Source organism: Podarcis gaigeae (genome assembly GCF_964106915.1).
Source record: "Podarcis gaigeae genome assembly, chromosome: 6".
In the NCBI taxonomy this organism is placed as follows: domain Eukaryota; kingdom Metazoa; phylum Chordata; class Lepidosauria; order Squamata; family Lacertidae; genus Podarcis; species Podarcis gaigeae.
In genome coordinates, this window is record NC_139682.1 from 76,255 (window position 1) to 103,989 (window position 27,735).

General features: G+C 52.5%; 2 protein-coding genes across 5 annotated transcripts; one reads left to right on the forward strand and one right to left on the reverse strand.

Annotated features, from left to right (window-relative positions):
- Positions 1-54: 54 nt before the first annotated feature.
- AP4M1 (adaptor related protein complex 4 subunit mu 1) lies at positions 55-6,302 on the forward strand. Of its 3 annotated transcripts, none has more exons than XM_083744481.1 (15): positions 55-236; positions 372-457; positions 551-660; positions 755-851; positions 1,421-1,531; positions 2,390-2,470; positions 3,175-3,237; positions 3,341-3,407; positions 3,990-4,043; positions 4,117-4,223; positions 4,303-4,394; positions 4,507-4,551; positions 4,650-4,700; positions 4,810-4,927; positions 5,059-6,302. In XM_083744481.1, exons 1-15 carry the CDS (start codon positions 179-181, stop codon positions 5,257-5,259), a joined length of 1,341 nt encoding a protein of 446 aa, XP_083600607.1. In that variant the 5' UTR covers positions 55-178; the 3' UTR covers positions 5,260-6,302. The 3 variants fall into 3 exon arrangements, with proteins under 3 accessions (XP_083600607.1, XP_083600608.1, XP_083600606.1); XM_083744482.1 differs by having other exon boundaries at positions 98-236; positions 554-660; XM_083744480.1 differs by having other exon boundaries at positions 98-236; positions 372-660.
- STAG3 (STAG3 cohesin complex component) lies at positions 5,333-27,622 on the reverse strand. 2 transcript variants are annotated; one of them, XM_083744141.1, is made up of 32 exons: positions 27,439-27,618; positions 27,244-27,346; positions 27,003-27,122; positions 26,389-26,485; positions 26,167-26,243; positions 25,856-26,060; positions 25,613-25,764; positions 16,712-16,785; positions 16,497-16,620; positions 14,653-14,751; positions 14,399-14,478; positions 14,038-14,145; positions 13,729-13,825; positions 13,545-13,656; positions 12,673-12,776; positions 12,487-12,579; positions 12,188-12,277; positions 11,864-12,064; positions 11,458-11,531; positions 11,192-11,279; positions 10,840-10,938; positions 10,673-10,765; positions 9,511-9,673; positions 9,291-9,424; positions 7,832-7,933; positions 7,612-7,757; positions 7,137-7,265; positions 6,856-7,037; positions 6,607-6,763; positions 6,432-6,524; positions 5,951-6,026; positions 5,333-5,613 (listed from the first exon to the last, which is right to left on the reverse strand). In XM_083744141.1, the coding sequence occupies exons 1-32, from the start codon at positions 27,495-27,497 to the stop codon at positions 5,605-5,607; spliced, it is 3,540 nt and encodes a 1,179-aa protein (XP_083600267.1). In that variant the 5' UTR covers positions 27,498-27,618; the 3' UTR covers positions 5,333-5,604. The 2 variants fall into 2 exon arrangements, 1 of the variants encoding a protein (XP_083600267.1); XR_014565641.1 differs by lacking the exon at positions 27,003-27,122 and having other exon boundaries at positions 6,432-6,511; positions 27,272-27,346; positions 27,439-27,622.
- Between the last annotated feature and the right edge of the window lie 113 nt (positions 27,623-27,735).

Consider the following 27,735-nt stretch of genomic DNA (forward strand, 5'->3'; position numbering starts at 1 on the left):
CACCCAATCAGTCCCCACGTACATAAGCCCCGCCCACCGACTTTGCCCCTCCTCTCCTCCTTTACGGCAAGCTGTCACTTGACGGCGGCCCTGCCCCGCCCCGGATCCGGAAGCTCCTTTCGCCGGCTTCTCCGGGGCATGTGCAGAGTGCCCGGCTCGCCCTCCTCCCCCCGCCACGATGCTGCCTCAGGTCTTCGTGCTCTCCGCCAAGGGCGACCGCCTCCTCTACAAGGACTGTATCCTCCGCGCGCTCCGGCCAGGCAGGGAAGCAGCGCCCGGCAGCTTGGGGGGGGCAGGGCCGAGGGGCGCAGGGGCGGGCTCTGATTCGGGGGCTCTGATTCCCCCCCTTTTTCCTTGACCCCCCCCCTCAGTCCGCGGCGACGGCGACTCCGAGCTGGTCGACACCTTTTGCCAGAAGATCGCCGCGCTGCCGGGGGACCAGGCGCCCGTTTTCATGGTAGAGAAGCGGGCGGGCGGGCGGGGGCTGTGTCGTGCAAGGGGAAGCGGGTCGCCGCTGACTGACACCCCTGTCCTCCTTCCTTCCCTCCAGCAGGCGCGCCAGGGACTCCACTTCGCGCACGTGCGCCACGCCGGGCTGTACTTCGTGGTGACGGTGCTGCCCAACGCCTCTCCTTTCGCAGCTGTCGAGTTCCTCAACCGGTGAGGCTGCTGCCTGCGGTGCACGAGGTCGGGCAGGGCGGGGCGCTGTGGGGGACCCCCCCCCCTTGACACCTGTACTCCCTCCTGCCTCCAGGCTGGTGACTCTCCTGCGGGACTATTGCGGCTCTCTGAGTGAGAAGACGGTCAGCCTCAACTTTGCGCTCATCTATGAGCTCCTGGATGAGCTCCTGGTAGGTGGGGTGGGGGGGGCACCAGGCCCCTTTTGACAGCAAGCCAGCCGCCTCATGCAAAGAAAGGGCACCTGCAAGGAAGGCCAACCAGTGCAAAAAGCTCCAATATCAAACAAGGCCATGACAAATTCATAGCAGAGTTTCCACACAGAACACAGGATGACATCCACCGTGTAAGCGGAAGAAGACACCAGAGGTGCCAACAGGCTCACACCCAGCTTCAAGGATCAAAATGTGTGGCACCTCATCAGGACAGTTGGGTAGGGGGGCACCATGGTCCCAAGCCAGAATAGGACCATTGCAGAAGGGTCCGTTCATGCAAACCATTTTAAAGGGGCGGAGCCTGGCATTGGATATGGTTCTATCTGAAGTTGGGGTGAGGAGGCTACCACTTGAACCCCCCCCCCCGGCCATTATTGGCTTTTCATCTTAAGTGATTTCCTTTTATCAAATCTGTGCATGGCTAGTAATCCTGCTGCATAGATGCTTCCAGGTGTTTTCTCGCTTGAGGAACAAAGGGGAAGGGGAGGAGGGAACTGGTTGCACCCACTCCTCTCCCCTCCCCTCAGGATTATGGCTACATCCAGACAACAGCGCCCGACGTGCTGAAGAACTTCATCCAGATGGAGCCTGTGCTCAGCCAGCCCTTCAGTCTTCTCGACCTCAGTACGGTGGGCCTGGTGAGTGGGGCTGGTAGTGCGAGACCCAGAAATGGGCTCCATGGGAGTGAATGGCCACCTGGCATTGAGGTCACCTAATGCCTTTTAGCTTCTAAAGACCTGCTCCTCATGAGAAGCCCCAGCTGCTAGATGAGGGAGACTTGCTTGCACAGCACAAGGCTGTGTATGTGGCCATGTGCTTCTGTCCAGTTGTCAGGATCCCTTGGGGTGGATTTGTCATGCTTGGCCTGAAAATGCTAAGAAATGGCTCTGCTCTGGGTGCCTCTCTGCCGCTGCAGCCAAAGCCGCCTCCTGCTAGATGGGCTAAGTGAGGCTGCAAGGAAAAAGCAGGAAAGAGGGTGGTGGGTTCAGTGTTGAAAGAAAGCCTATGCGTAACACCTCTTCTAGCACATTGGGTATGCCAGTCCCACTGCTAATTCCTCAAGCAGTATTGTCTACACTGACTGCCAGTGATAATCTAGAATTTGGCACAGGGGCTTCTCCCAGCCACTGTCAAAATGGCTGACAGTGGTTGAAGGAGCTAAGGATCCAAGGATCCAGCCCACTGGCTGAAAAATGGTCCCAACCCCAATAAACAACGGGCATTACGTAAGCGCTCTGGGTAAAGTGTATTGGTGACCTCTGCTTTTCAAGTATTTATTATGTTACAGTAATGTTGGGGTGCCATTGCTCTTTTCCTCTTTGTGTTCTGTAGCATCTTATTATGTGGATGTTGTGGCATTCTCCAAGATCTCACACACCTGTCACTGAGAGTCAGCAATAAGCTGCTTTGCTGTTCACAGAGTTGAGGACTCTTTCAGCTTCACAGGACTTAGATTAACATCCGTTTCCAATAATTATTATTTCTTGTGGATCCAGTTTGGAGCAGATACACAGCAAAGCAAAGTGGCTCCCAGTTGCGCAGCTGCCCGTCCTGTCCTGTCCCTGCGGGGGGAACAGGTAAGATGCCCCGTATCTTGAGTCACTCAGCAAAAGCTCCCCAAAGGTGCTGGCAGGGCTGGAGTTGTGCTGACTGCCAACAAACATTTATGATGCAACAAATGCCTGTCTCCCACCTGTAATCTGAAACCACCACTGTCATAATGCCATGGTATCAGCCTACGATTCTATGGCATTAACACACCCAACACACCAACTTCAGTTCTGGTTGTTGCACTTAGAATCCTAGAACTGTAGTTTACCCCACAATCATCTAGGTCAACCTCCTGCAAGATAAATATTGCAGAGCTGTGAAACATTAGGAAAAGATCAACCAAAATTATCAAGCAGGTGGAGCGACTCCCCCGTGAGGAAAGTTGCTGTGTTTGGGGCTTGGTAGCTCAGAAAAAAGGCAGAAGTGCAGAGAAAGGGGCTAAGGGGTTTTCTTGCTCTGCTGGTATCAGAACCCAAATGGCTCCCAAAACTGGTGGAAGATTCATTCAGGCAAGCAGGGCGCCTTCACCCGGCCAGAACCCTCCCCTGGCCCCCAACACAGAGAGCATGAGAGGGGGACTTGCTGTCATGCTTTGCCTGCCTGTGGGCTTTGGAGAAGCATTTGCCTGGTCACTGTGGGAACAGAATTGCAAAACTGTAGGGTTGGAAGGGATCCCCAAGGGCCCTACAATGCAAGAGCCCCAGCAGAGCTGTCCTGTCTCTTCCTCCAGAGTTCGCGGCCAGAGGTCTTCCTGGACGTAGTGGAGCGTCTCACAGTCATCATTGCAGCCAACGTAAGTCGAAAGCAGCGCCAGAGATTCCCTCTTGCACAGCCCTTCCCTGAACCCACAGCACTGCCCAGGTGGAGGCCCTGAGCCCTGTGCCTCTTCCCTCCAGGGAACCCCCATGAAGACTGACATCCAAGGAGAAATCCGCCTCAAGAGTTTCTTTCCTGGCTGCTCCGGTGAGTAAAGGCCCTCACAGACATGTCCTGACCAGGGAGGGCAACCGCCAATTCGGATAGCTTCTGCTTGCACCTCCCTTTCTCTGCCCATCATAAAGTAAAGTGCCTGGCTGGTTTTCAGAGGACAAGCCAGGACCTCCTGCTTGTCTGGACACCACTTGCAGGGGCAGGTTTGTCCCAAGGGGCACTGGAGGCTCCTGCAAAGGATGGTGCAAAGTGACCAAGGAATCCATGCCATGTTTGGGGGGGGTTGTGCCTAGAAATAGGGTGTTCTGCTGCAGGGAGATGTGACCCTGGCCCTACTGTGAAGGTTCATTTCTTGCAGGGAATGGGGGTTCCTCCCTCCCACTTTCCCACTAGGCAGGCCTTGTGCAAGTTGAGTGTACCCACTGCCCCATCAGCTTTGGCAGGGCGACCTCAGTTGCAAATAAGCTGAAGGATAAAAACACAGCAGCCGTGAGGAAGAGAAGCGGCTACTGCTTAGAGACACGAGGTAGCGAGGGCTCTCCTCCTTCCTGGGGGGAAATGCCCCTTGAGGAACCAGGAGAGCTCATGGAGGCTGTGCCCTTTTCTCCCCTGCAGAGATGCGGGTTGGCCTCACTGAAGAGTTCTGTGTGGGCAAGACTGAGCTGCGAGGTGAGTGTGCCCCCTGCCCGCCACAGAACCTCAGGACCTGCCCCCGCTAAAGCCTCTCTTGCTTTGCCCCCAGGCTATGGCACCGCAGTGCGCGTGGACGAGTGCTCCTTCCACAGCTCCGTCAAGCTGGACGAATTTGAGCGCAGCCGCATCCTTCGCGTAAACCCCAGCCAAGGAGAGGTAAAGGCAAGCGAGCGGGGGGCTGGCCCATGGGGATTGGGAGAAGCCCACCTGCTGAGCCCTGCCCTTCTTTGAGCAGCTGACTCTGATGCAGTACCAGCTGGCGGACGACACCCCTGCAGCCTTGCCCTTCCATCTTTTTCCCACCATCAACCACGACCCCAGCGGCCGGTGAGTGGGGCCTGGCTGCCACCTCAAGCAGCCCTCAAAGTGCCCTCGGCAAGGGAGGAGAAGGGGGTGGCCCCCAGCCATGCCTCACCCTGTACCTTTTCCGCCCCTGCAGAGTGCAGATCTACCTCAAGCTTCGCTGTGACTTGTCACCAAAAAGGTAGAGTGCTTCCCTGTAGTTCAGGGGGGGGGGCAAACTAGGAAGGGGGCTCCCACTTCACCCTGCTCTGCCCCACTTACAGATCCCATCTCTTTCAGCCACGCAGTGAACATCCACCTCCACCTGCCTGTGCCTAAGGCCACTCTAAGGTAAGGTGAGGAGGGCGGATGCTGCAAGGCCACTTCCAACATGGCAGGTGACCTTGTGCCCCTGCTTGGTGCTCCCCTCCCCCTCTCACGGCTGTTCCCCCACCCCCAGCCTCTCCCAGGAGCTGAGCAGTCCAGAGCAGTCCGCCACCTTCCAGCCCTCCACAAAGTCCATCGAGTGGGTCATTCCCAGAGTCCAAGGTGGCTCCCAGCTCTCAGCCCTTTTCAAGGTAAGGGGTTAACTGATGGCCCCAGCAGTTGGTGCAGCAATGGAGGGAAGCCCCACAATGGTGGCCCTCCAGCTGCTGCTCCATCTCTGCTGCCACACTCACCCGCCCCATCATGTGTGTGTGTTTTGCAGCTGGAGGTGCCAGGGCTGAGCCGGGCGCGGCTGCTGGAGCTGGGCCCCGCCAACCTCTCCTTTGAGGTGCCAGCACACACGTCTTCTGGTCTGCAGATCCGCTTCCTGCGCTTTGTGGGGCCGCAGCCAAGCCTCCCTCACCGCTGGGTGCGCTACGTGACCCACAGCGATTCCTACGTCATCCGCCTCAGCGCAGGGTAGATGCATTAGGGCCCAACCGTGCAACATCCCTCGCCGGCCCCCGTCAAAGCAGCCTCTTTGCAGGCACCAGAAGTTTTCCATAAACAGTTTTATTTCTCAGCCAACGGCTCCACAAAACCCAATCAAAAAGGAACAGTAGAAAGTGAGAGGAGCCGAGGCAAAACCTCAAATGCTACACAACAAAAACTGTCCCTGAGAAATGAGGGCAAGGAGAGCCCCCCAAGGCACCAAAACCAGATCGTTGATTAGACAGACAGCACCGGCAACAAGCAACTGAAGCCTCCAACCCTGGAGGGGCAGCGCAGCATAGAGCCCCCTGAGAAACTGCGAGGGGGGGAGCCTACCTCAGGAATCCTGCAGGAAGAGGGAAGGCAGGTGTTAAGGGGAGCCATCTTGCTCTGCCCCACTCACCTCTCCTTTAAGAAGCCATTAGGTAAGATCCTGCAGGCAAGGAGAGGCCTCAGCTCTGACTCCTGCGGACAAAAGCCAGCTGGGCCAGCTGCCCATTTACTGCCTGCTGCACAAAGTGGAGTCACTCCAGCAAAGCCAAACGCAGCCCTTCCTCCCGCCCCCAAGAGGGAAACCAGAAAGTAGCTGAGGGGGTGCAAGGAGGAGCAGGTCAGGCTGGCTGGGGCTCCCAGGGGACAGGCAGCTCTCCCCCCCCCCCCCATTGCCAGGGGCTTCTTTTCACCTTGTCAAAGGCGACCTCCTCCTCACTGGTCTCTGGCTCTTCCACCACCGCCTCTCCCACTTCCATCAGGGTCAGCCTGTGAGGCAAAAACAGGCATGTCTTGGCACAGCAAAGGGACGTTTGCAGCCTGGCCATGTTGGGGGGATTAAAGCTTATTCTGGGGGTGGGAGAGGCAGTCTGGATGGCTCCAACCTGCCCTGTCTCTGCCTTTCCACAGCTGCCCTGCAAAGACCGTCTGGTCACAGGAATCTCTCCCTGGATGCACAGACGCCAAGCATCTTGGCTTTATTGTAATAATGACTATTCATATTAATGAATATAACCACAAACCCATAAAGCAGCGTATAGAAAATCTTGTATCACTTGTTCTTCTCTCATGGAAAACATTACTTCCACTTATTTAAATTGGCAGAGGCCTCGTGGTGAAACCCTATTGTCCAATCTCCAGCTTGCAGCAACTCAAGGGCCCAGACAAACTTACCGCCCCAGCTGCCAGCCTAGGCTGCCACGGTTCTTGGGCTGCGGCTGGCTGCAAGAGGCTTTGTGGCCCTGCTGTGGCCCCTGCGGTGGTTGGCTGAAAAGGCAGAAGAGAAGCAAGTCAAGCCTCCTGCAGGGAGGGTGCTAGCAAGCCCTAGCCCACCCACAGCCCAGCTCACCTCTGCACAAATTCCGACTCGGAGCCAGAGTCCTCCTGGCCCAGCAGCTGGGCAGCCAAGTGGCCTTTTTTTCGCAAGGTGGTGGATGTCAGCAAGGGGCTCTGTAGGCGGCTGCCAGAAGTGGAGGAGAAACTGGCATCGCTATGCCCGAGGGACTCTGCCAAGGCAGGAGAAACATGGCCGTTTCCACTTCCAAGTCTGCAGCAGTACAACCACCACCACCCTGCCCCCCTCCATTCCGCCTCCCACCATCCAGGTGCCGCCTCTTGGCAGGTGGTCCAGGCTTCTGCTGAGCAGGTACATCTGGTGAGGGGGCTGCCTCCTCCTGGGGGCTCAGGGAGCGCTGATAGACCAGGAGCGAGGCCCAGAGGTGCTCCTCTCCACGTTGGAAGGACAGGTGCGCCTGGCTGATCTTCTTGAGATAGGACAGCCTGCCAGAGGGAGGAGCTGCATTAGGCTTAACAGCAGAGAATGGCGTCGAGGGGCACAGGGACCTCCCAGCCTCCTCTCTTCCCTCGCAAGTCACTCACAGCAAGGCTTTGTCGGGAGGCACCAGCCGCGGAGAAAACTCGCTCAGCAGCTCCAAGAAGGGCAGGTGGACAAGGTCCAGCCTGGAGTCGGAGGCCACCGGCTCCTGGAAGGCAAACTTTATCCCATCCCTACGGCAAATGAAAGTGCAGCAGGGATGCCTCCTGGGCCTGGGGAGCCAGCCTCTTGGCTTGCCCTTCCCACACCCAGGAACTGGGCAAGGCTGTGCTTCAGGGCAGAAGCAGCCACTTTCTGCCCAGGTCCATTGCAGGCAGAACCCTGGAAAGCCAGTGCCATTTGTTGCAGAGAGCACTGAGCCCCTGGAGCAGCCATCTCTGACTTCCCAAGGCCCACCCTTCCACCTGCTCAGCTGGCTTCCTGTCAGGCATTGGCTGCTCTTGGACCAGATCCTGCCCTCCCACTACTTCCCACACCCTGCAAGACAGGAAGAGAAGGCCTTGGCAGCAGCATCCTCACTTATGCAGAGTGACAAGGGCGGAGCGGTTCTGCAGCTGGTGCAGCCCGAAGAGCAGAGAGAAGCGCCGTGCCAAATCCCGGATCTCCAGGAAGGCGGCAGAGTGGACGCCTACAGGTCCCTGTTCCAGAAGCAGCTGAGTCAGCAACTAGGAGGAAGAGCAAGGGAGCGTCACCCAGGGCTTCTCCCCAACCTCTTGGCTCAAGGTCCTTCCCCCATTACCTGCTGCAGAGTGAGGAGCAGCGTGTGAGCCCATTCGGTCCGGTCAATCTGGCGGGTCTCATTCAGTGTCGCCTTGATGATGTCCCCGTAGTCATTGTAGGCCTGGTGGGGGCAGAACACTAAAGTCACTCCATTCCCAAGCCATAGGGCTCAAGCCATAGAGAAACACACAGAAAGTTCTATTCCCTATTATGGGATGGGTAAGGAAGGGCAATAGTCCTAGCAGGCAGCACTCCTTGGCTAGGGTCCAACTGGAAATGGGCTTCCAAACATCCTCTTGTGCCCAAGAGCCATGACTTGTGCATTTCAAGTTTTGCTTCTGTGAACAATACACTGGCTGGCTAGTTTGGTTAACTGCAAAGTCAGGCAGCTGGACAGCAGCTGGCAACCCGCTGGAGACACCTCAGGCCCTGCAAGCACAGCACTCATGGGCCATTGAGATGAGTCTGACTGGGCTCTGAAGGCTGCAAAGGGGCTGGGCTGTAGCGCAGGCAGAGGGAACCTTTCCCAGCCATGTGCCTATCCCTCAATCCCCTGACATCACATTCTCAGGTGACCAAAAATATTTATTTTCTTGCAGACCTGCAAAGAGGTTTGTGCCAATCAGGATGGTGAATTTCTGCTCAGATTGTACTGGGGAGCTTCCCTGGGAATGTGCTGCTCTAGAGTAAGAGACAACTGCTTTGCTGGAGTAAGTGCATTGCAGAGATGAATGGACAGGCAGGCAGGCACATGTAGGCCATGGTAGGCATGGTTGATAGTTGAGCAGCTAAGCAGGACTATCTGTGTTGGTGCTATTTGCCAAGCTAAAGTGCTTCACGTGGGACATGCTAGGATGCCAGAAAGACCGGGTCAAAGACAGCTATTATTACAGTCCTCTGCTGAGGACTGTAATAGAACAGAGAACAGAGAATCCCAGGGTTTGTCCCCCGGTGGATGCTGCACAAAGGTAGCCAGAATCGAACCCCTGCCAACAGAACACCCCTAGCCAGGCCCAACCAGCCTGGTGAGTAGTGGTGAGACTTTGGGTGAGGTAACAGGGTCTTTTAAATCTGCTGCCTGATCATCCATGAGTTCAGTGCGCTTCTGGCTATGTGCCTAATGCTTTGCACTTGCACCGAGCCTGTGATCTTTTGAACTGTAACACATATTCCCCATCCTCAGGGAATGAATCCCTTGGGAGCCTGGGAGGAAGAAGTCCCCATCCTCTACCACCAGGCAGCTGCTGCGCATTACAGCTCCAGGTAATGCCGAAAGCAACAGTCGTCCGTCGTCCCCCCACCGCAGCCCACCAGAGCTGCACATGGAGGACCAGATGTGGTGGGTCTCTTGGGGCCTTGTTGGGGAAGGAACAGCTAATCTGGCACCCAACCAGCTGTCCAGCAACATCGCTGAGCAAGAGGAAGGGGACCCATGTCAGAGCCAAGAGCCTGGGCACATCTGCCCGCCCCCCACCAACCTTGGAGTAATGCTTGAAGATGTCTGAGGCAGCACTCAGCTCCAGGACTCCGTAGATAATGAGCTTGCAGAATCCGGCCAGCAGCTTGCGGCGCTGGTGCAGTTCCTCAATCTGGAGCATCTCATCCTGGCTGCCTGAGGCCAACAAGAGGAAGAGTGGGGGAGGCTGCTCTGCCCAGGGACCCCCTGCAGCCAGTGGCACCATGGGCCCAGCCCAATACCTTCGACCTGGTCGTGGTTGAAGACGTGGTCCACAAGGAAGCCAGCCAGCTGCGACTGCAAAGCAACATCTGGCTCGTACACCAGCTCCTGGAGCAGGCGGTGGCCCCCATATGGCAGTTGAGGGCCAAAAATCAGAAGCAGGTCAGTCAGCACCACAAAGGCCTGGCAGGGAAACCAGAGAGTGAAAGTGAGGGGGCAGGAAGGGACATCACAGGATTCAGGAGCAAGTCCTAGAAAATGGGGGAGGGGCAGGAAAAGGGCAGCAAGCAGGGACACCCTGCCTCTTTTCTGTACCCCCCCCCCCCCAGAATCAACAGGGCAGGCAAAGGGGAGGAGTAGCCTCTTCCTTGTCCCAGCCGCAACAGGCAAGTAAGCTCCCACCCACTGCATTGCAGTTGTGGCTTGGGCAAGAAATCAATGCCTCCCCTCCTCCAGGACTCCTGAGGCTGCTGCCTCCCAACCCCCCAAACACCATTGCACACAGACACTCAAATCAGCTGCACAAGGCCAAGCCATGCAACAAATGAAACCACGAGTCATTCCTCCAGCTGCTTCCTTCTTGTAGTTTCCTGCCCTTTAGCAGGTTTCTGAAGCACCACCTCCGTCTCCTGCGCATCAATGAAATTATTGTGCCCACTAACTGGTGTTCTAACTGTAATGTTGTCTCCCTCCCTCTCAGGATCTAGTTTAAAGATCTCCTGATCAGGTTTGTGAGACTCTTAGCAAACACATTCTTGCCAACTGCTGTGAGGTGCAGCCCATCTCTTGCCCAGAAGTCTTTCCTCAAGAAGTGGAGACCATGATCCAAGATGCCAAACCTTCCTGACATCACCTGCACAGCCAGTGGGTGACCTCCAGTATTACTCTCTCTTTTGGGGTCACAACCTTCAACAGGGTAGATGAAAAGACCACCTTTTCCCCAAGGTCCTTCAGCTTCCTGCCCAAAGTATCAGAGTCCTTTGGGGTTGTGGCCAGTGGGCTTTGCAAGATTTGGCAACTTCTCTCTCATGTTGTGAAGGGAGAATGTGAACAAGAGATGAGCAAGCATCCCTGTGGCCAACAGCAGAAGAAGCCCAGCTCTTTTGAGTGTTTCATGAAGTAGGTAAGAGCCAAAATCCCAACTCCCACGGGGAACACAGGAACCCTGTCTCCTGCTCTCACCTGCTCCTGAACACCGGGGTCCATGTCCACAAGGTAGTTCTGACAGAGGGAGCAGAAGGAAGCCACTTTTTGCTTCAGGCTGAGCAGCTGCTCCTGGAAGGAGGAGTGGTGTCATGAGCGTGTGGTGGTGCAAAGGGAGACCCACCCTCTCTAAAAGCCCTGCTCACCTCTCTGGGAAGGGGGTCAGAGGCTCCGGTGGTGGCACAGAGTTGGGACAGCTCCCAATAGAGTGAGAAGTATGAACAGGATATGGCAGAGATGACCACCTGCAACAAAGGAAGTCAGGCAGATATGGAAGTAGCCAAAGCAAGATCAAGAATTTTTGGGGTGGGGAGGAGCCTTCCACTCTGCAGCTGCAAGACTGCACCCACCCCCCAAAATGGGGGAAGGGAGCAGGATGTGGTAGCAACAATGAGATGACACACAGGCATGCAACTGTGGGCACATGCTCATGTTTATCTCCACTTTTCCAGGGCACTCGTCAGCTCAAGCCCCTCTCTCCCTGCAACCCTGCAGTACCTGCTTGGGGATCTCCTCTGTGTCCACCGTGTGGCGCAGGAGTCGGATGCAGGGATCAAAGAAATTCCACGGGGTCAGGTCATGAGCACTGCAGACAAAAAAGCAAAGGACATTCCTTGCCTCTTCCTTCCATGCAACAGAAGCAGCATGGGGCTGCTCCAGAGCAGCTGAGGGAGGGTCTGAAAGCCTTGAGCTGGGACGCTAGCCAGGATGGGGCCTGCAAAACAACAGGACGGCCTGGTTCTCTCCCTCCTCCCTGTGCTCACCTGTGCAGGATGGCAATGCGTTTGAGAGTGGTAGCCACACAGTACACATCTTCATTCTCCAGACAGCCGGGGGACTGAACAGGAACCAAGAGAAATAAAACCTAATTGACCATGCCATGCCTGTTTCTCCTCCTCTGTGATCATTGCAGTCTTTTGGGCTTCCATGGACTGCAATGACAGAGATGCCCTGTCTATCTGTGAAGCAGGAAATCAACCCAGTACCGCAACACTCTTACAGTCTCCCATGTGGAAGAGGGAGAAATGAAGGAAAAGCTCCATACATGCACTGCCTAACCCAGCCACCAACCCCATTCCCAGGCACCTCCACTGCACCCACCCATCTGTGGTCTGGCCACTACCTTCCCACTGACCATTCCAAGCTGCCAAAGCCACCAGTGCTCTATACCTGGAACAGTTCAGTCTCCTCATGCTGGAATTTATCCGCCAGATGGTCCACCAGACGACTGCGGGCAAAATCTGCACGGCTGTAGAAAGCCAGTTCTGGAGAGCAGAGCATGTGCAGAGTCCTGGAAGCAGCCTCCAGCACTTCACAGTCTGTGTGCTTTTCCATCACCTCCCACAGCTGGGCCAGCAGCAGCTCTAAATGCTTGGGGGAAGTGCAGCAGCCTGGTTGAACGGCAGCTCTGGACTAGAGGGAGAAGGCAAGCCCAGCCCCACACCTAAGCCCTGGTCTGGCAAAGGGAAGGGGGCAGGCGCAGGGCTCCCTCACCTTTTCTAGACGGCCACTGCTGTAAAGAGTCAGGTCAAAGTAGCGCGGGACCTCCAGCAGATAAACCACTTTTTCGGCATCAGCTGAGAACTGGCCAAAGGGAGTGGAGAGGAGGGACATTCAGGCTCCCGCATAGCCAAGAGGAGGCATGAACAGGAGGGCATTGCCCAGGGCAAGGGAAACCATCTTGTCTGCATTTGTTGAAGCCAAGAATGTCAAGTGCCATGAACCCAGACCCCAACAGGGTGGGACACGTCACCCCAGAATGCTTCCATGCCCCCATCCCTCACAGGGCTCACCTTAGCCAGCAGCAGGGGCAGCAGGGGGATGAGGTGCTGAGTGAGTCTGAGGCGATCCTCCACTTGCACCTTGCGCTCCCGAGCAGAAAGCACCTTGTAGAGAAGAAAGTATGGGAAGCATAGCCTAGTGGAGGGCAGGAGCTGAGCTAAGAACACCTCAGGTGGCCACCCTGACCCTTCCTTTACCTTCTTTCCAGAGATCCGGCCGAGAGGGGGCTGCCCCTCTGTGGCCTGCTGCACACTGGCTGCCAAGAACATGATGAGGCTGTTCTCCTCTCGGTCTCCGAGGCCTGTGGAGCAAGGCGGCAGCTGAGCCAGGGAGCGAGGTGGCTCACCCAAGCGGTTCTGCAGGCCCTTTGCTGGCCAGCGCAATGCAGTCGTTCCACGCTGTACACCTCATACACTGTCCGTGTCTGGACTGCCCTTTAAACCCACCTCAACGTTGGTGAACTGCAGCTTCCATCATCCCTGGTCATTTGCCACGCCTGCTAGGGCTGATGGGAGTTGTAGTTCACCACCTTGTATGTTCTCCACTCCAACTTTAGCCTACCCTGTGAGAAGTCTCAAAGGAGAGGCTTCATTTCACCAGCAGCCATGATGTCTCCATCTCAACTTGTGTGAAGGTCAAAAATAGGCATCTAGACTGAACACTGCTCCTGCATCTCTTCACAGCCAGAGAAACTGCTTAAAACTGCCAACATGCAAACCACTCCACCTCCTCCCCTGGCACCTTTGGAAGCAGCCAAAGGAGGGCGGGACATGTACCTGCTAGGAATGTGTTCAGGCAATGCTAAAAATGACAAGCAGGTGCCCGATCCAAGGTAACCCCTCCCCTTCTATGATTCTACTCAGACCTTGCAGTTATGAGCTGATCACTGAAGAGCTGGGTGGGTCCTGGACCACACCAGACTGAAAGTTTTCACCTTAGACACTTTACTGGCAGACGTGTCCAGCAAGAGCCAACCTCCACCCCCATCACGCATGCAAGCTGGGCAGAGGTGTCCATGCTCTTCATTGCTTCCAGGTGTCCCTTCACACACACCCCACCTGTTCCTCACCTTCCACAGGGGGATCCTCCAGCAGAAGCCCAGTCAGCAGCTGCCAGTCCTTCAGCAAGGCAGCCGCACAGTCCCACAGGCTGTCCACCAGGTAGCTGGCATGGTCATGGAACTGTGTGGGGAGAGCAATGTCATGCCCCTGCCCGGGAAGGCCTCTCCTGCCCCCACCTCCCTGCTGCCTCACCTCACTCTCAATGAAAAAGGCCAGCAGCAGCTGGAAGGCGGCTCGGGTGCGCTGCTTCCCTGCCATCCCCCTGGCACACATGGTGGGAGCCAACAACCTAGGGGCCAAACCGCTATTGTTAAGAAAGGGGAGATGGAATCAAGGATTCTGCAGGAAGGCTTGTAAGAGGCAGCGGAGCAGGATCAAATCTTGTTTGTTTAATAAAATTTACAAACCGCTTGATCGCAGCAAAACATATGATTTGCAAGATACATGAAAAAACAAGCTGCATTTCCGGGGGGGTGGGGGGTAGAGAGAGGACACACTCACTTGTTATACAAGAATTCGCCAGCGGCTGCTGCAAGGGGACGGTTAGAAGCATACACAAGTGGAAAGACGCTTGCACAATCCGAGTCTGTGAGCACATCATCCATATTCCTGAATGGAGATCAAGCATCCACTCATCAGTGGGCCAAGGCTGGAGCTCAGTGGCAGAGCACATACCCTGCATGCAAAGGTCCCAGGCAGGCTGAGAAACACCTTGTCCCAACCCTGGAAGCAGCTTGCTTGTCAGCGCAGACAACACTGCATTGAACGGACCAAGGAAGATTCCTGTGTGCACACTGGACATTTGGGGGGGGGGTCCAAGGGGCTCAGGCCCTAGCAACACCCCCACCCGGACAACACTTACTGAAAGATGAGGGTGAGCAGCCTGACAGCTTCCACTGCCACTTGGGGCTCCTTGTCCAGGACCATGGACACCATTCGCTCCTGCAGGGAAGAGCGCAGGCATTGGGCAGGAGAGCCACGCACCTCCCCACCATATCTTCACAGATGCAAGGAGCCCACAGCAGAATGTACAGGAACATACTCCCCCTGTCAGAGGAAGGCCAAGAAGGTGTGGAAGACATCCAGCTGACAGCATTCTTGGGTCAAGACCCTCACCTTGAAGCGACTGGTGAAGAGCTCCATGCGAGCAGCCCTCTCCCGGCTGTGATACAGTCCTTGCAGAGCAAGAAGGCACTTGAGCCGGACCTCCCCCTGCTGCAAGACAGACAAGAGGAGATTAGGAGCAAGAGACTAGAAGCTGCCAGGCCAACTCCTTGGGCTTCTTCAAGAGAGATCAGCATGGCCAGACCCTAAGGTGGACATTTTCCCAGAAGAACCTCAATGTTCACAGGCATGTTTCTACTTTCACAGAATCAACTGAGAATATTCCCTGCACTACCCACACTGATGAACAAGTAACTAGTATAACCACAGATTCTTATAGTCACCTAAACAAGCCTGCAATCTTGCTGTTAAAATTTGTTTCAATGGGTTTTAAGGAGCCTTGACTTCAAAGGACTACAAGACAGCTATCCTAGGTCAAGTAACTTCTACCTGAAAGCTTTCTATGGCAAACAGCAAGTTAAGTCTTTTCCTCTGAACTACATTCACTCATAACTGACTTTGACTTAAAAAGTCCCTGGGCTCAAATCTCATCTCAGCCTTATACGCTGTAATACAGTTACTGCCTCACATTTGTGTGCATGAAAGGGTTAACCTGAGGCTCTCAGTCTTCCTGCTTCCTGATCCCAACTCCAGAATGCTGCATGTGAATGAAGAATCTCTCTATAAGGAGGTTTCATTGCCTGCATTTTTGTTAGTCGAAAGATTGCATGAACCTTTTTGTAATGAAACCAAGTACATTTCTTTTTAAGTCGTTTGGAACCTTTTTCATCTTCATTTCACTACCAGCAGATGTTGACGTCGACTGTAACTTCTATAACTCCTTAGCAAAATATTCACCTGTTTGCAAAGCTAAGTGTCTGTGATTTATTATACCCAAAGTATTTTTGTGAAGAACATTTGTTTAAAGATGCAAATCTAACCAAGTTTTAATGTGCAATCACAATTGTACTTAACTTTGCTGAGAGAGTAAGAATCTCTTTTCCAAACCTTTCCCTCCAAAAACATATCCACTAGAAAAGCAGCTATTCTGACAATCACCGTGATGAACCAAAGGTGAAATGTTCCAACAACGACCAATTGTAGCAACAACTACAACGGCTAGTTGTTGCAAGAACAACCTCATGTTTATATTCACTTGCTTTGATATATGTGAATTGTCTGGCTTCGATGCTATGCTTATCTGTAAGCCTTGGGATGCTGGGCCCAGGAAGAGAGGAGCTCTGGACAGCTGCTACCTCTGGCCTCACTGACCAGGGGAAACTAACATATGCTACTTTGTGCATAAAGGATACATACATGTTTCCTCAGCTGCAAACAAATCATGACGACCTCTCGCTTTTGTGGTGTCCGTCCCTTCTGTACAGGTAGTGAGGCTCTGCATGCTGTGGTGTAAGTTTATACCTCTAAATAAGGCAGTAGAACTGCCCATTCTGGTGTTTTTGACATCCTTCTTTGGTATACTTACATCAAACCCCTCGCTCAGCACCTCTTTGTGCTTGCGGTTCAGTACCCCCCTCCCTTCAATTCTCGGTAAGAGAATAATATAGCTTATCTTGCAGTGTTGCTATTATTACTGAAATAATGCATTTGAAATGTCTCCAAGATCAGAAACAAGAGAAATGCTGCCTAACCTTTCAAAATGAAACAGCAGCATTTCCTCCCACCCCAGCACAGAGGTGGCTGGATGTGTGAATGCTATTTCTTCCTGTTAGAGATCACACAGAGGCTTCCCTGCCTGCCCAGGTGTATGCATGTGCCCTGGCCCTTGGCAGGTTGGCCATATGGAAATCTGACTCTCAGCCTAAGAAAGATGGATGCAACACCCACCTACCTACCTTGTCATGTAGCGTCCAGCCAAGGTACTTGAGATAGCTGTCAGTCAGGAAGGAGTTGCTGTAATGCTCTATCCACTGGCCCATCTCTTCAATGCAAATGGCACGAATTTCAGGCATAAGGTCCCTTGACAAGCAAATAACAAAGAAAGTGTTAAGATGGGCAGCGTGGCTCACTGGTCCCTGCTCTAGCTGAACTTGCCCTCACCCCAACTCACCGATAGCGGTGAATGAAGACCCCCTTGAAGATAGCGTTCATCAAATTCTCAAGCTCTTCCTGTTTCTCCTGGAGCTGGCAACACACAAAGCAGGACACAAGTGGTTTAAGTCTCCAGCCAGGCACTTGCGTGCACTGCCACCTGCATCTGACATGTTAGAGGGACTCTCACAGGGAGCAGACTGTCTGCCCTGCTTGAAGCACAGTCACATCTTCTGTCTCTGGCATGTAAAAATGACACTGAGTCAAAATTGCCTCCTAATGAGTTAGAATAAATCTCTAGAGGCCTGGAGTAAAAACCAGCCCACAGATGATCAGTTCAGCAGCTGTAGTGCTCTAATATTTAATCTAGGGGTTCCGTGACAGGAAGATTGAACCCTTTCCCTCCTGTCTATGAGAAATGAACCCAGCCAACGCTTATATTGATGCATTAGAACCCCAGAGTTCCATGATCCCAAACACAGCCACCTGGATGCCCTGAAGCCTTTATCAAGAGAGCACGAGGAAAAGCTGGGACAGGAGAAGGGATCCAGCAGATACCCATAGGAAATGTTAACTCGCCCAAGAATCTAGGGAAGTCACAGTGGAGAGCCTTTGTGTAACAGAAGCTGCTCCCTTAAGTCCACCGAGGGATTTGCGGAGCTCTGGTGTGTGAACATGGGGATACCTTCCCAAAAGACGTGTTGTGAAGGACCTGCTTGGGTCCTGGTGGTTTCTGTGCTGAATCTGCATGTTTCTGTTCTGAAATTTCACCTGAAGAAATACTAGATCAACATGGTGAGCCCCAAAATGCTACCAAGAAACTCAAAATCCAAAGATGTATTTTGCCTAAAATTTGCACTTTAGACCTGTGGCATGCCAGACATTCATGAATGACAACTCCAAAGAATTCTCAAAGATTATAGATAGAGGCTCTGAGATTAAATCTGCAAGCTCCATTAGAACCCTTTGGTGCTGCTCATCAGTTCCTGGAGATTTGAAGGCATTTAACGTTGCTAGGTGTTCCCTTACCATCTCTTTTCCTATCTTGGGCTGCAACTCCTCCCTCATGCTATCACTAGGTTGGGCATTGCTTTTCTTTTGGGTGAAGACAGAAGGAGACGTTGAGCAGTTCTGCTGCCAGTGAAGGAACTTCTCTGACATCTGCCTTCTCGCTCATAGAATAGCACTTCTCCATCTTCTCCACACAGAGGACCTGCCACTTGCTTGTTCCTCTTGCTTTGAACACAGCCAAAAAACCACACCCTTTTTAACCACTCTTGCAAACCTGACTTCATTCTGAGCTTTAGCCCATCTGACATTCACCCTGCAACTGTTGGCTACTTGTATATATATATATATTCCTCCTTCATGATTTCCTTTCTTCTCTTCTCAAATTTCAACCCATCTGTAAGCTCATTCTGCATCCAATTCTTGTTGGAATCGTCTGCATTTAAGCTTTTAATATTTCACCTTTAAGAAACTCTGGTCCATCTTGAGCTCCTTTCTCTTTGAGTTATTTCCAGCCATGGCATGTCACAGTAGTTCATTCAACTTTTTGAAATCAGCCTTCTTAAAGTCTAGAGTGCACACCTGAGAGCAATTTCCCTTGCCTCTACATTCTGAAACCCAAGAGGACATGATCACTTCCCCCCAAGGTTTCATGGACTTCTACTTCGTTGATCAGTTCATCCCTCTTGGTAAGGACCAAGAGAGGAATGTGTTGGACACTACATTCATAGAATAGAATCAGAGTTGGAAGAGACCACAAGGGCCATCGAGTCCAACCCCCTGCCAAGCATGAACACCATCAGAGCACTCCTGACATATGGTTGTCAAGCCTCTGCTTAAAGACCTCCAAAGAAGGAGACTCCACCACACTCCTTGGCAGCAAATTCCACTGTCAAACAGCTCTTACTGTCAGGAAGCTCTTTCTAATGTTTAGGTGGAATCTTCTTTCTTGTAGTTTGGATCCATTGCTCCATGTCCGCTTCTCTGGAGCAGTAGAAAACAACCTTTCTCCCTCCTCTATGTGACATCCTTTTATATATTTGAACATGGCTATCATATCACCCCTTAACCTCCTCTTCTCCAGGCTAAACATGCCCAGCTCCCTTAGCCGTTCCTCATAAGGCATTGTTTCCAGGCCTTTGACCATTTTGGTTGCCCTCCTCTGGACACGTTCCAGTTTGTCAGTGTCCTTCTTAAACTGTGGTGCCCAGAACTAGACACAGTACTCCAGGTGAGGTCTGACCAGAGCAGAATACAGTGGCACTATTACTTCCCTTGATCTAGATGCTATACTCCTATTGATGCAGCCCAGAATTGCATTGGCTTTTTTAGCTGCCGCGTCACATTGTTGGCTCATGTCAAGTTTGTGGTCAACCAAGACTCCTAGATCCTTTTCACATGTACTGCTCTCAAGCCAGGTGTCACCCATCTTGTATTTGTGCCTCTCATTTTTTTGGCCCAAGTGCAATACTTTACATTTCTCTCTGTTAAAATTCATCGTGTTTGTTTTGGCCCAGTTCTCTAATCTGTCAAGGTCGTTTTGAAGTGTGATCCTGTCCTCTGGGGTGTTAGCCACCCCTCCCAGTTTGGTGTCATCTGCAAATTTGATCAGGATGCCCTTGAGTCCATCATCCAAGTCGTTGATAAAGATGTTGAATAAGACCGGGCCCAAGACAGAACCCTGTGGCACCCCACTAGTCACTCTTCTCCAGGATGAAGAGGAACCATTGATGAGCACCCTTTGGGTTCAGTCAGTCAGCCAGTTACAAATCCACTGAGTGGTAGCATAGTCAAGACCGCATTTTACCAGCTTCTTTACAAGAATATCATGGGGCACCTTGTCAAATGCCTTGCTGAAATCAAGGTAGGCTACATCCACTGCGTTCCCTTCATCTACCAAGCTTGTAATTCTGTTCGTCTGACATGACTTATTTTTCAGAAATCCATGCTGACTATTGGTGATCACAGCATTCCTTTCTAGGTGCTCACAGACTGTTTGCTTAATGATCTGCTCCAGAATCTTCCCTGGTATTAATGCCAGACTGACTGGGCGGTAATTATTTGGGTCCCCTTTCCCCCTTTTTGAAAATAGGGACAACATTTGCCCTCCTCTAGTCTGCCGGGACTTTGCCTGTTCTCCAGGAATTCTCAAAGATGACTGCCAGTGGTTCTGAGATCACATCTGCCAGTTCTTTTAATACTCTTGGATGCAGTTCATCTGGCCCTGGAGACTTGAATGCATCTAGACTAGCCAAGTATTCTCCTTAGTTATTCTGGGCTGTGTTTCCTCTGCTGAATTATTTGCTCCAAATTCTTCAGGTTGGGCATTGTTTTGTTTATCGGAGAAGACTGAGGCAAAGAAGGCATTGAGGAGTTCAGCCCTTTCTGTGTCCTCTGTTTGCATTTCACCATCTTCTCCTCTGAGTGACCCCACTGTTTCTTTGTTCTTCCTTTTGCTACGAACATACCCATAAAAGCCTTTTTTGTTGCTTTTAACCTCTCTAGCAAGCCTGAGTTCATTCTGTGCTTTAGCTTTTCTGACTTTGTGTCTACACGTGCTGGCTATTTGTTTGAATTCCTCTTTGGTGGTTTCCCCCCTTTTCTATTTTTTGTACACATCCTTTTTTAATATTATCTCAGTTAAAAGTTCTTTAGATAGCCACCCTGGCTTCTTTAGGCACCTTCCATGCTTCCGTCTCATTGGTATTGCCTGAAGTTGTGCTTTTACTATCTCCCTCTTAACAAACTCCCAGCCATCATGAACTCCCTTTCCTTTTAGTATTACTGTCCATGGGATCTCACCCAGCACTTCCCTAAGTTTTATGAAGTCGGCTTTCTTAAAGTCAAGAAATTGAGTCCTAGTATGCTTGGTTGCTCCTTTCCGCTGTATAGTAAACTTCAGAAGAGCATGATCACTCACACCTAATGATCCTTCCACTTCTACCCCACTAACCAGGTCATCAACATTGGTTAGGACCAGATCTAAAATGGCTGTTCCTCTTGTTGCTTCTCCCACTTTCTGGACAATGAAGTTGTCTGCAAGGCCAGTGAGGAATCTGTTTGACCTTATGCTCTTGGCTGAGTTTGACATCAACAAATATCTGGGTAATTGAAGTCCCCCATTACTACTATCTCCCTTCCTTTTGCATGCTTGGCCATCTGTTCCAGGAAGGCATCATCTATGTCCTCCGTTTGGCTTGGGGATCTATAGTAAACTCCCACAATGAGGTCACTGTTATTCTTCTCTCCCTTAATTTTGACCCAAATGCTCTCACTTTGGCTTTGAGGTTCTAAATCTTGGGTCTCTTCACAGGTATACACATCCCTGACATATAACGCCACTCCTCCTCCTTTCTTGTCTGGTCTGTTTCTCTGAAATAGATTGTATCACCAGGTTTCAGTGATGCCTATTATGTCATATTTAGTTTGCTGTACCAAGAGCTCAAGCTCATCTTGTTTATTTCCCATGCTTTGCGCATTAGTGTACAGACACTGAAGTCCATTAATCATTCCCCCGTGTCTCTTATTTAAGGATTTTTTTCTCCCACCACTAGGTCTGCGTGCTCCAGCTCTCTAATTCTTTGGAGTGTAGCTACACGTTCCTCCAGTTGCTGGACTTTGTCTTTTAAGAGGGCAATCAACATGCAATTGCTGCAGGTAAAGCTGCCTGCAACCTTTGGCAAGATGGCAAACATTGCGCAGGAACCGCAGGCGACTGCAGCTGTTCCCTCACCCTCCATCTTGAGAACGTGTCGTTGGGGGTGACTACAGCGGTCCTCCATCATAAGAAGCGTGAAGACAGGACAAATAAATCCCCCCAAAAAAACCTAGGTCTCCCCCAACAAACGTTTGAGACTAGCTCCCCTAAATCTAAAAGATGGATCAAACAGGGAGAGCAGCTAATCAGCCACAAGAAACACACACAAGAAAACCCTTTTTGTTCCTTCTTCAGCTGCTGCCCTGCAAGCTCTGATAAGCTCCTCCCACAGCTAATCACCTACCTCAACAGAAACCCTGCCCCCTCTGACCTTTGCACAGGGAGAGCAGCTAATCAGCCACAAGAAACACACACAAGAAAACCCTTTTTGCTCCTTCTTGGCAGCTTGAATTCCAGCAGATATTGGGGAAGTTGAAGCCTCCCATGACTACTATAGCTCTCCTCTACAAATGTTTGATAATCTGCTCTGGGAAGACATCAGCCAAGTCTTCAGTCTGGCTTGGAAGTCTACAGCAGACACCCAGAGTAAAGTCACTGTAGTTTCCCTCTCCTGTAATTTTTACCCATATATTCTCAATCTGCTTTCCATGCTCCAGGTTATGAATCTCTTCACAAGTATACACATCCTTTACCTTCCTCTCTTCCTGTTGGGTCTCCTCCTTTTCATTGATTAATTTATACCCATCAATTTCTATATATATATATATATATATATATATGCTTTCGTAGATTTTCACGGGTACAGGAATGCAGGTTTTGGTGTCCTCGGGTGTCTTCCCGTGTAAAAGTTGGGGTGTCTAGGCGACGTTTCGACGAGGTCTCACTCGTCATCTTCAGGCTGGTGCTTTCGGCTTCTTGTTACTGGAACAGAGCGGGATCTCAATGTTTGAGTTCCTATAAATACTGTAGAGGGGGTGTGGTGTCTAGCCTCCAATGTTCTGGGCAGAGAGGAAGTTCCCAGGCTAGTGTGCCTTTTCTTCTTTTGTTCCTTAATTACTTGAGAGATACCTTGAGTGATTTCTTGAGTGATATCCTGAGTACCACTTAGGTGGGTCATTAGGTGTGGATTAGTTGCTAAAGTCTTTGTGTCTTGACCTCTTGAACTTTGTGAAGAGTTTTCCTGAGAAGATGGCTGTATTGCACTTAGTTGTGCTTTGGCTTGGCTTCGTGTATAGGGGCGAGCTGTGGTTTTGTGGCTTGTGTCAGCCAGATCTGTGTAGGGATTGCAGGGGGGTGCAGCATCCGGAGGTGCCACCATGGATTGGCTACTGGATGGTGTCAGTAATTCATCTGTGGAGAGGGTCTGGGTTTGGGTCTGGTGTGGTTGATTGGTGTTGGCGTTCTGTGTGCCTCTGGATCTGGTGTCAGTTTTTGTGGGGAGGGCTAATTTCCAGATGTCTGGCAAGCGCTTGCCAGACATCTGGAAATTAGCCCTCCCCACAAAAACTGACACCAGATCCAGAGGCACACAGAACGCCAACACCAATCAACCACACCAGACCCAAACCCAGACCCTCTCCACAGATGAATTACTGACACCATCCAGTAGCCAATCCATGGTGGCACCTCCGGATGCTGCACCCCCCTGCAATCCCTACACAGATCTGGCTGACACAAGCCACAAAACCACAGCTCGCCCCTATACACGAAGCCAAGCCAAAGCACAACTAAGTGCAATACAGCCATCTTCTCAGGAAAACTCTTCACAAAGTTCAAGAGGTCAAGACACAAAGACTTTAGCAACTAATCCACACCTAATGACCCACCTAAGTGGTACTCAGGATATCACTCAAGAAATCACTCAAGGTATCTCTCAAGTAATTAAGGAACAAAAGAAGAAAAGGCACACTAGCCTGGGAACTTCCTCTCTGCCCAGAACATTGGAGGCTAGACACCACACCCCCTCTACAGTATTTATAGGAACTCAAACATTGAGATCCCGCTCTGTTCCAGTAACAAGAAGCCGAAAGCACCAGCCTGAAGATGACGAGTGAGACCTCGTCGAAACGTCGCCTAGACACCCCAACTTTTACACGGGAAGACACCCGAGGACACCAAAACCTGCATATATATATATATATATATATATATTTGCCCATGTCTGCAGGAGTTTAGCCCTACTATTTGCCTGACAAATACCATCATCCTGGGTCAGGATGCTGCCAGCACTCCACACATCAGCACTGGTGATCACACACTTGAGGTGGTAGATTTTGTCTACTTTGGTTCCACCGTTATTAACACTGAGCTGGACAAATGTATTGGCAAGGCAGCTATGGCAATGATTCACCTCTTCAAAAGGGCATGGGAGAATGTGATGCTAACATTCAAGATTCAGGCAGGTAGCCATGCTGGTCTGATGCAGTAGAAATATATAAAAATATAAATATAAATAATGTCCAGTAGCACCTTAGAGACCAACTAACAAACTTAGTTGGTCTCTAAGGTGCTACTGGACAAATTTTTATATTTTTTTTTATATAATGCCTGATCACCTCATCTATCTCCTGAGAAATCTCTATGTGTGACAAGAAGCTACAGTTAGAACTGGATATGGAACAACTAAATGGTTCAAAATTGGGAAAGGAGTACGACAAGGCTGTATATTTGTCTCCCTGCTTATTTAACTTATATGCAGAATTCATCATGCGAAAGGCTGGGCTGGATGAATCCCAAGCCGGAATTAAGACTGCCGGAAGAAATAACAACCTCAGATATGCAGATGACACAACCTTGATGGCAGAAAGTGAGGAGGAATTAAAGAACCTTTTAATGAGGGTGAAAGAGAAGAGTGCAAAATATGCTCTGAAGCTCAACATCAAAAAAACGAAGATCATGGCCACTGGGCCCATCACTCCTGGCAAATAGGAAGAAATGGAGGCAGTGAGAGATTTTACTTTCTTGGGCTCCATGATCACTGCAGATGGTGACAGCAGCCACGAAATTAAAAGACGCCTGCTTCTTAGAAGAAAAGCAATGACAAACCTAGACAGCATCTTTAAAAGCAGAGACATCACCTAGCCAACAAAGGTCCGTATAGTTAAAGCTATGGTCTTCCCAGTAGTGATGTATGGAAGTGAGAGCTGGACCACAAAGAAGGCTGATCGCCAAATAATTTATGCTTTTGAATTCTGGTGCTGGAGGAGACTCTTGAGAGTCCCATGGACTGCAAGAAGATCAAACCTCTCCATTCTGAAGGAAATCAGCCCTGAGTGCTCACTGGAAGGACAGATCGTGAAGCCGAGGCTCCAGTACTTTGGCCACCTCATGAGAAGAGAAAACTCCCTGGAAAAGACCCTGATGTTGGGAAAGATGGAGGGCACAAGGAGAAGGGGACGACAGAGGACGAGATGGTTGGAAGCTACCAGCATGAGTTTGACCCAACTGCGGGAGGCAGTGGAAGACAGGAGTGCCTGGGGTGCTCTGGTCCAGGGGGGCACAAAGAGGCGGACACGACTAAACGACTAAACAACAACAACAAACATTCAATACCAAGATGAAGGTCTACCAGGCTTGTGTGTTGTGCACGATGCTTTATGGAAGCAAGTCATGGGCAACCGCCAGGAGCGATGCCTCAACACTTTCCACATACGCTGCATCATAAAGGGTTTGGGTATCAAATGGCAGGACAGAATTCCAACCAAAAAGGTGCTCTCTCAAGCCCACATTCCCAGCATGTTCACACTCCAGTTTCCGCGATGCCTATGCTTGCTTGGTCTTGTCCACAAATTGAAGATGGTAGGATCCCCAAGGATGTGCTCTATGGGGAGCTGGCTTCAGGCACCAGACCCATTGGCTGACCAACTCTGCGCTACAAAGATGCCTGCAAACGTGACATAAAGGCTGGAATCCTTTGCAGATGACTGCAATGCCTGGAGACAGACAGGTCCTGCATCCCTAACAGCGACCAGAAGAGGGATGACCGGTGAAAGGAGCAGAGAGAGAAGAAATGCCATAGTGCATCCGCAGCAGCACAGCCAGATGCCTTCATGTACCCCAGCTGCAACAAAACACATCTCATTCGCATTGGTCTCTACAGCCAGAACTGGTGCTGTAACCTTCCAACAGTTTACCCCACCTCCAAATATGCCCTTTTCCACTGTCTCCCGAGACAAGTCTCATTCCACGAGGTTTCAGTAATTTCCATGAGGTCATATTTGCCTGCTCTCCCGCCCCACCCTATGCCACCTTCACCTCTCTGCGTTGTTCCAGCAGCCCTTCCAGCTTCCCCAGAGCCCGGCAGCTCGATCCCTTGGCCTGCTCAGCCTCATACTGTCGCTGACTGTTGTCCTTCTGCAGGCTGACACTCAGAGCTACACGCACCAAACCTGTCATTAGTTTCATGGCTACAGGAAAAGATGAAGCAAAGCATGGCATTTCTCAGCTCCTCTCAGAAAGGCATGCATCTGCCCACCCAAACCCAGACTACTCTCCTACCTGCCAAGGTGCTCGTGTGGCGGAAAGCACGCACTTGGGAGTCAGACATGCCAGTAAGCAGGGCGACAAGGCTACCCATCAAATACTCATCATAGAGAACAGCATGTTGTGTTTGGTGCACAAGAACTCCCAACAGCTCACAGAACCCCTGCCGAAACCGCCGCCAGACTGGGGTGTTCAATAACAGTGGGTACTCTGCTGAGCCCTGGGAAAAGATTTGTCTGAGTCCACCATTTGTCTCTGCCACCCTCCCTCCAAGGTGACTGTTTGGATTTAACCTCCCCAGAAACATCCCCTTCCTTAGTTCTCACCTCATCAAATGATTCTGTCAGTTGCTGGATGATCTCCGAGTTCTGAAGGCCTCTCAGCATCTCCAGGGTCACTACACCTGCAGGGCGTGGAGGGGAGAGAGAGGGGAGAGAGCGCCAGTCCAGCCTCACATCACTGCAGAGCAAGCATGCAACTGGAAGGATGGAGCACAGAAGAGCTTTTGCAAGACTACGCAGAAGCACAACACTCCACTCTAAACTCACCTTTGCAACCACAGGAGTGGACAATGAAGTTGAACAGCTCCAGAAACCCAGATTCCCTGTCTTTCTTGTAACTCTCAAGCCAGTCATCAACTATAGACTGTGGCAGTTGACAGAGGATGGCAGTAGGCAAAGGGAGCAGGGCAAGGACATGCACATAGAAACAAGAGAGAGATGCACAAGCATACTAGAGGATGTGAGTTCCCCCTAAGACACATTCCTCTGTCTTTTCCCTCCAGCATATCCCTGCTCCTTATCTTTCTCCAGCCAACCCTGCCACTCTCACCTGCCCCAAGTCTCCTTTCAAAAACCCAACCCTTGCTCCGCTGCAGCCCACCATGCCAGCTATCCCATTCCAGCACAGAGGGCAGGTGTGGAGGCACATCTTTCCCTCTCCTTCAAAAGCTCCTGCTGCTGGCGCTCCCAGGCTGCTCCCAAACTGCATCCCATGGAGATCAAGCAGCAGCTTCGGGTTGAGCAGGAGGTGGCGCCTTCTCCGTGCTGGGCCCTCCCCGCTCTCTGCCCAGACTGGAGCCCAGAGCAGGGCCTTCTCAGCGCGGCTCCTGCGCTCAGAGGCGACCCTCGGCTGCGCTGCCCCGCCCCGCCCCGCCCCTCACCTGCGCGGCGCCCCCGCCCGCCTTCACCGCCTGGAAGAGGCCGCCGCCGCCGCCGCCGCCGCCGCTGGGCTCCGCGCGGGCCGGCAGAGGGTCCTTCAGGGCCGCCCTTCGCCTCGCCGCCTGAGGGGACGGAGAGAGAGGGGAGGAAGCCGGGAGCCCCAGCCAGGCCTCGCGGCGCCCCACCATGCGCAGCCCCAGCCGGGGCCTCCCTCCGGCCCGCCCTCGGGGCGGCGGCGCCTACCTGCGGCTTGCGGGGCCGCGGCTGCCGCTTGCCGGCCTGGCCGCGAGGGGGTTCCTCGAAGGCGCTGTCGCCGGAGTCCTCCGAGGCGTCGCTGCCCGTCGCCCTGCGGACCAAGAGGGAGCTCAGCCCGGCCCGGCCCGGCCCCACGCCGCCCGCCCGCCCTCCCGCCCTCCCTCGCCCGGCCTCGGGACTCACGGCGCGGGGGCGGCGGGGGCCGAGCGGCGCGGCCGGAGGGCCCTGGCCGGAGAAGCCATGGCGGCGGCGTCCTCCTCCTCCGAGGCTGCTGCTTCGCCGTCCGCCCCTCTGGCTCCCTCAGCGCAACTGCGCGGGAAACGCGGCCCCGCCCAGCTCGCCTGCCCGACACGCGGCTCCCAGCGGCACCGCGCAGGCGCCCCACGTGCCCAGCCCCTGCGCTCGCTCTCGGGCCGCGCTGGCTGCCTCCGGCGCCGCTCTCCTCGCGGCCACAAGGGGGCGCCCAGAGGCGGCGGCGGC

What these genes read in the sequence shown, in the direction of transcription:
- STAG3 (XM_083744141.1), bottom strand. Translation starts at nt 27,497, where the DNA reads ATGGCTTCTCCGGCCAGGGCCCTCCGGCCGCGCCGCTCGGCCCCCGCC. An exon ending in TGCTCCTCACTCTGCAGCAG is followed by an intron (nt 7,758 to 7,831) that starts GTAATGGGGGAA and finishes TCTTCCTCCTAG; the next exon opens with TTGCTGACTCAGCTGCTTCT. An exon ending in CCTCCCGACAAAGCCTTGCT is followed by an intron (nt 7,038 to 7,136) that starts GTGAGTGACTTG and finishes TCCCTCTGGCAG; the next exon opens with GCTGTCCTATCTCAAGAAGA.
- AP4M1 (XM_083744480.1), top strand. Translation starts at nt 179, where the DNA reads ATGCTGCCTCAGGTCTTCGTGCTCTCCGCCAAGGGCGACCGCCTCCTC. An exon ending in AGCTCCTGGATGAGCTCCTG is followed by an intron (nt 852 to 1,420) that starts GTAGGTGGGGTG and finishes CCCTCCCCTCAG; the next exon opens with GATTATGGCTACATCCAGAC. An exon ending in TGTCCCTGCGGGGGGAACAG is followed by an intron (nt 2,471 to 3,174) that starts GTAAGATGCCCC and finishes CTCTTCCTCCAG; the next exon opens with AGTTCGCGGCCAGAGGTCTT.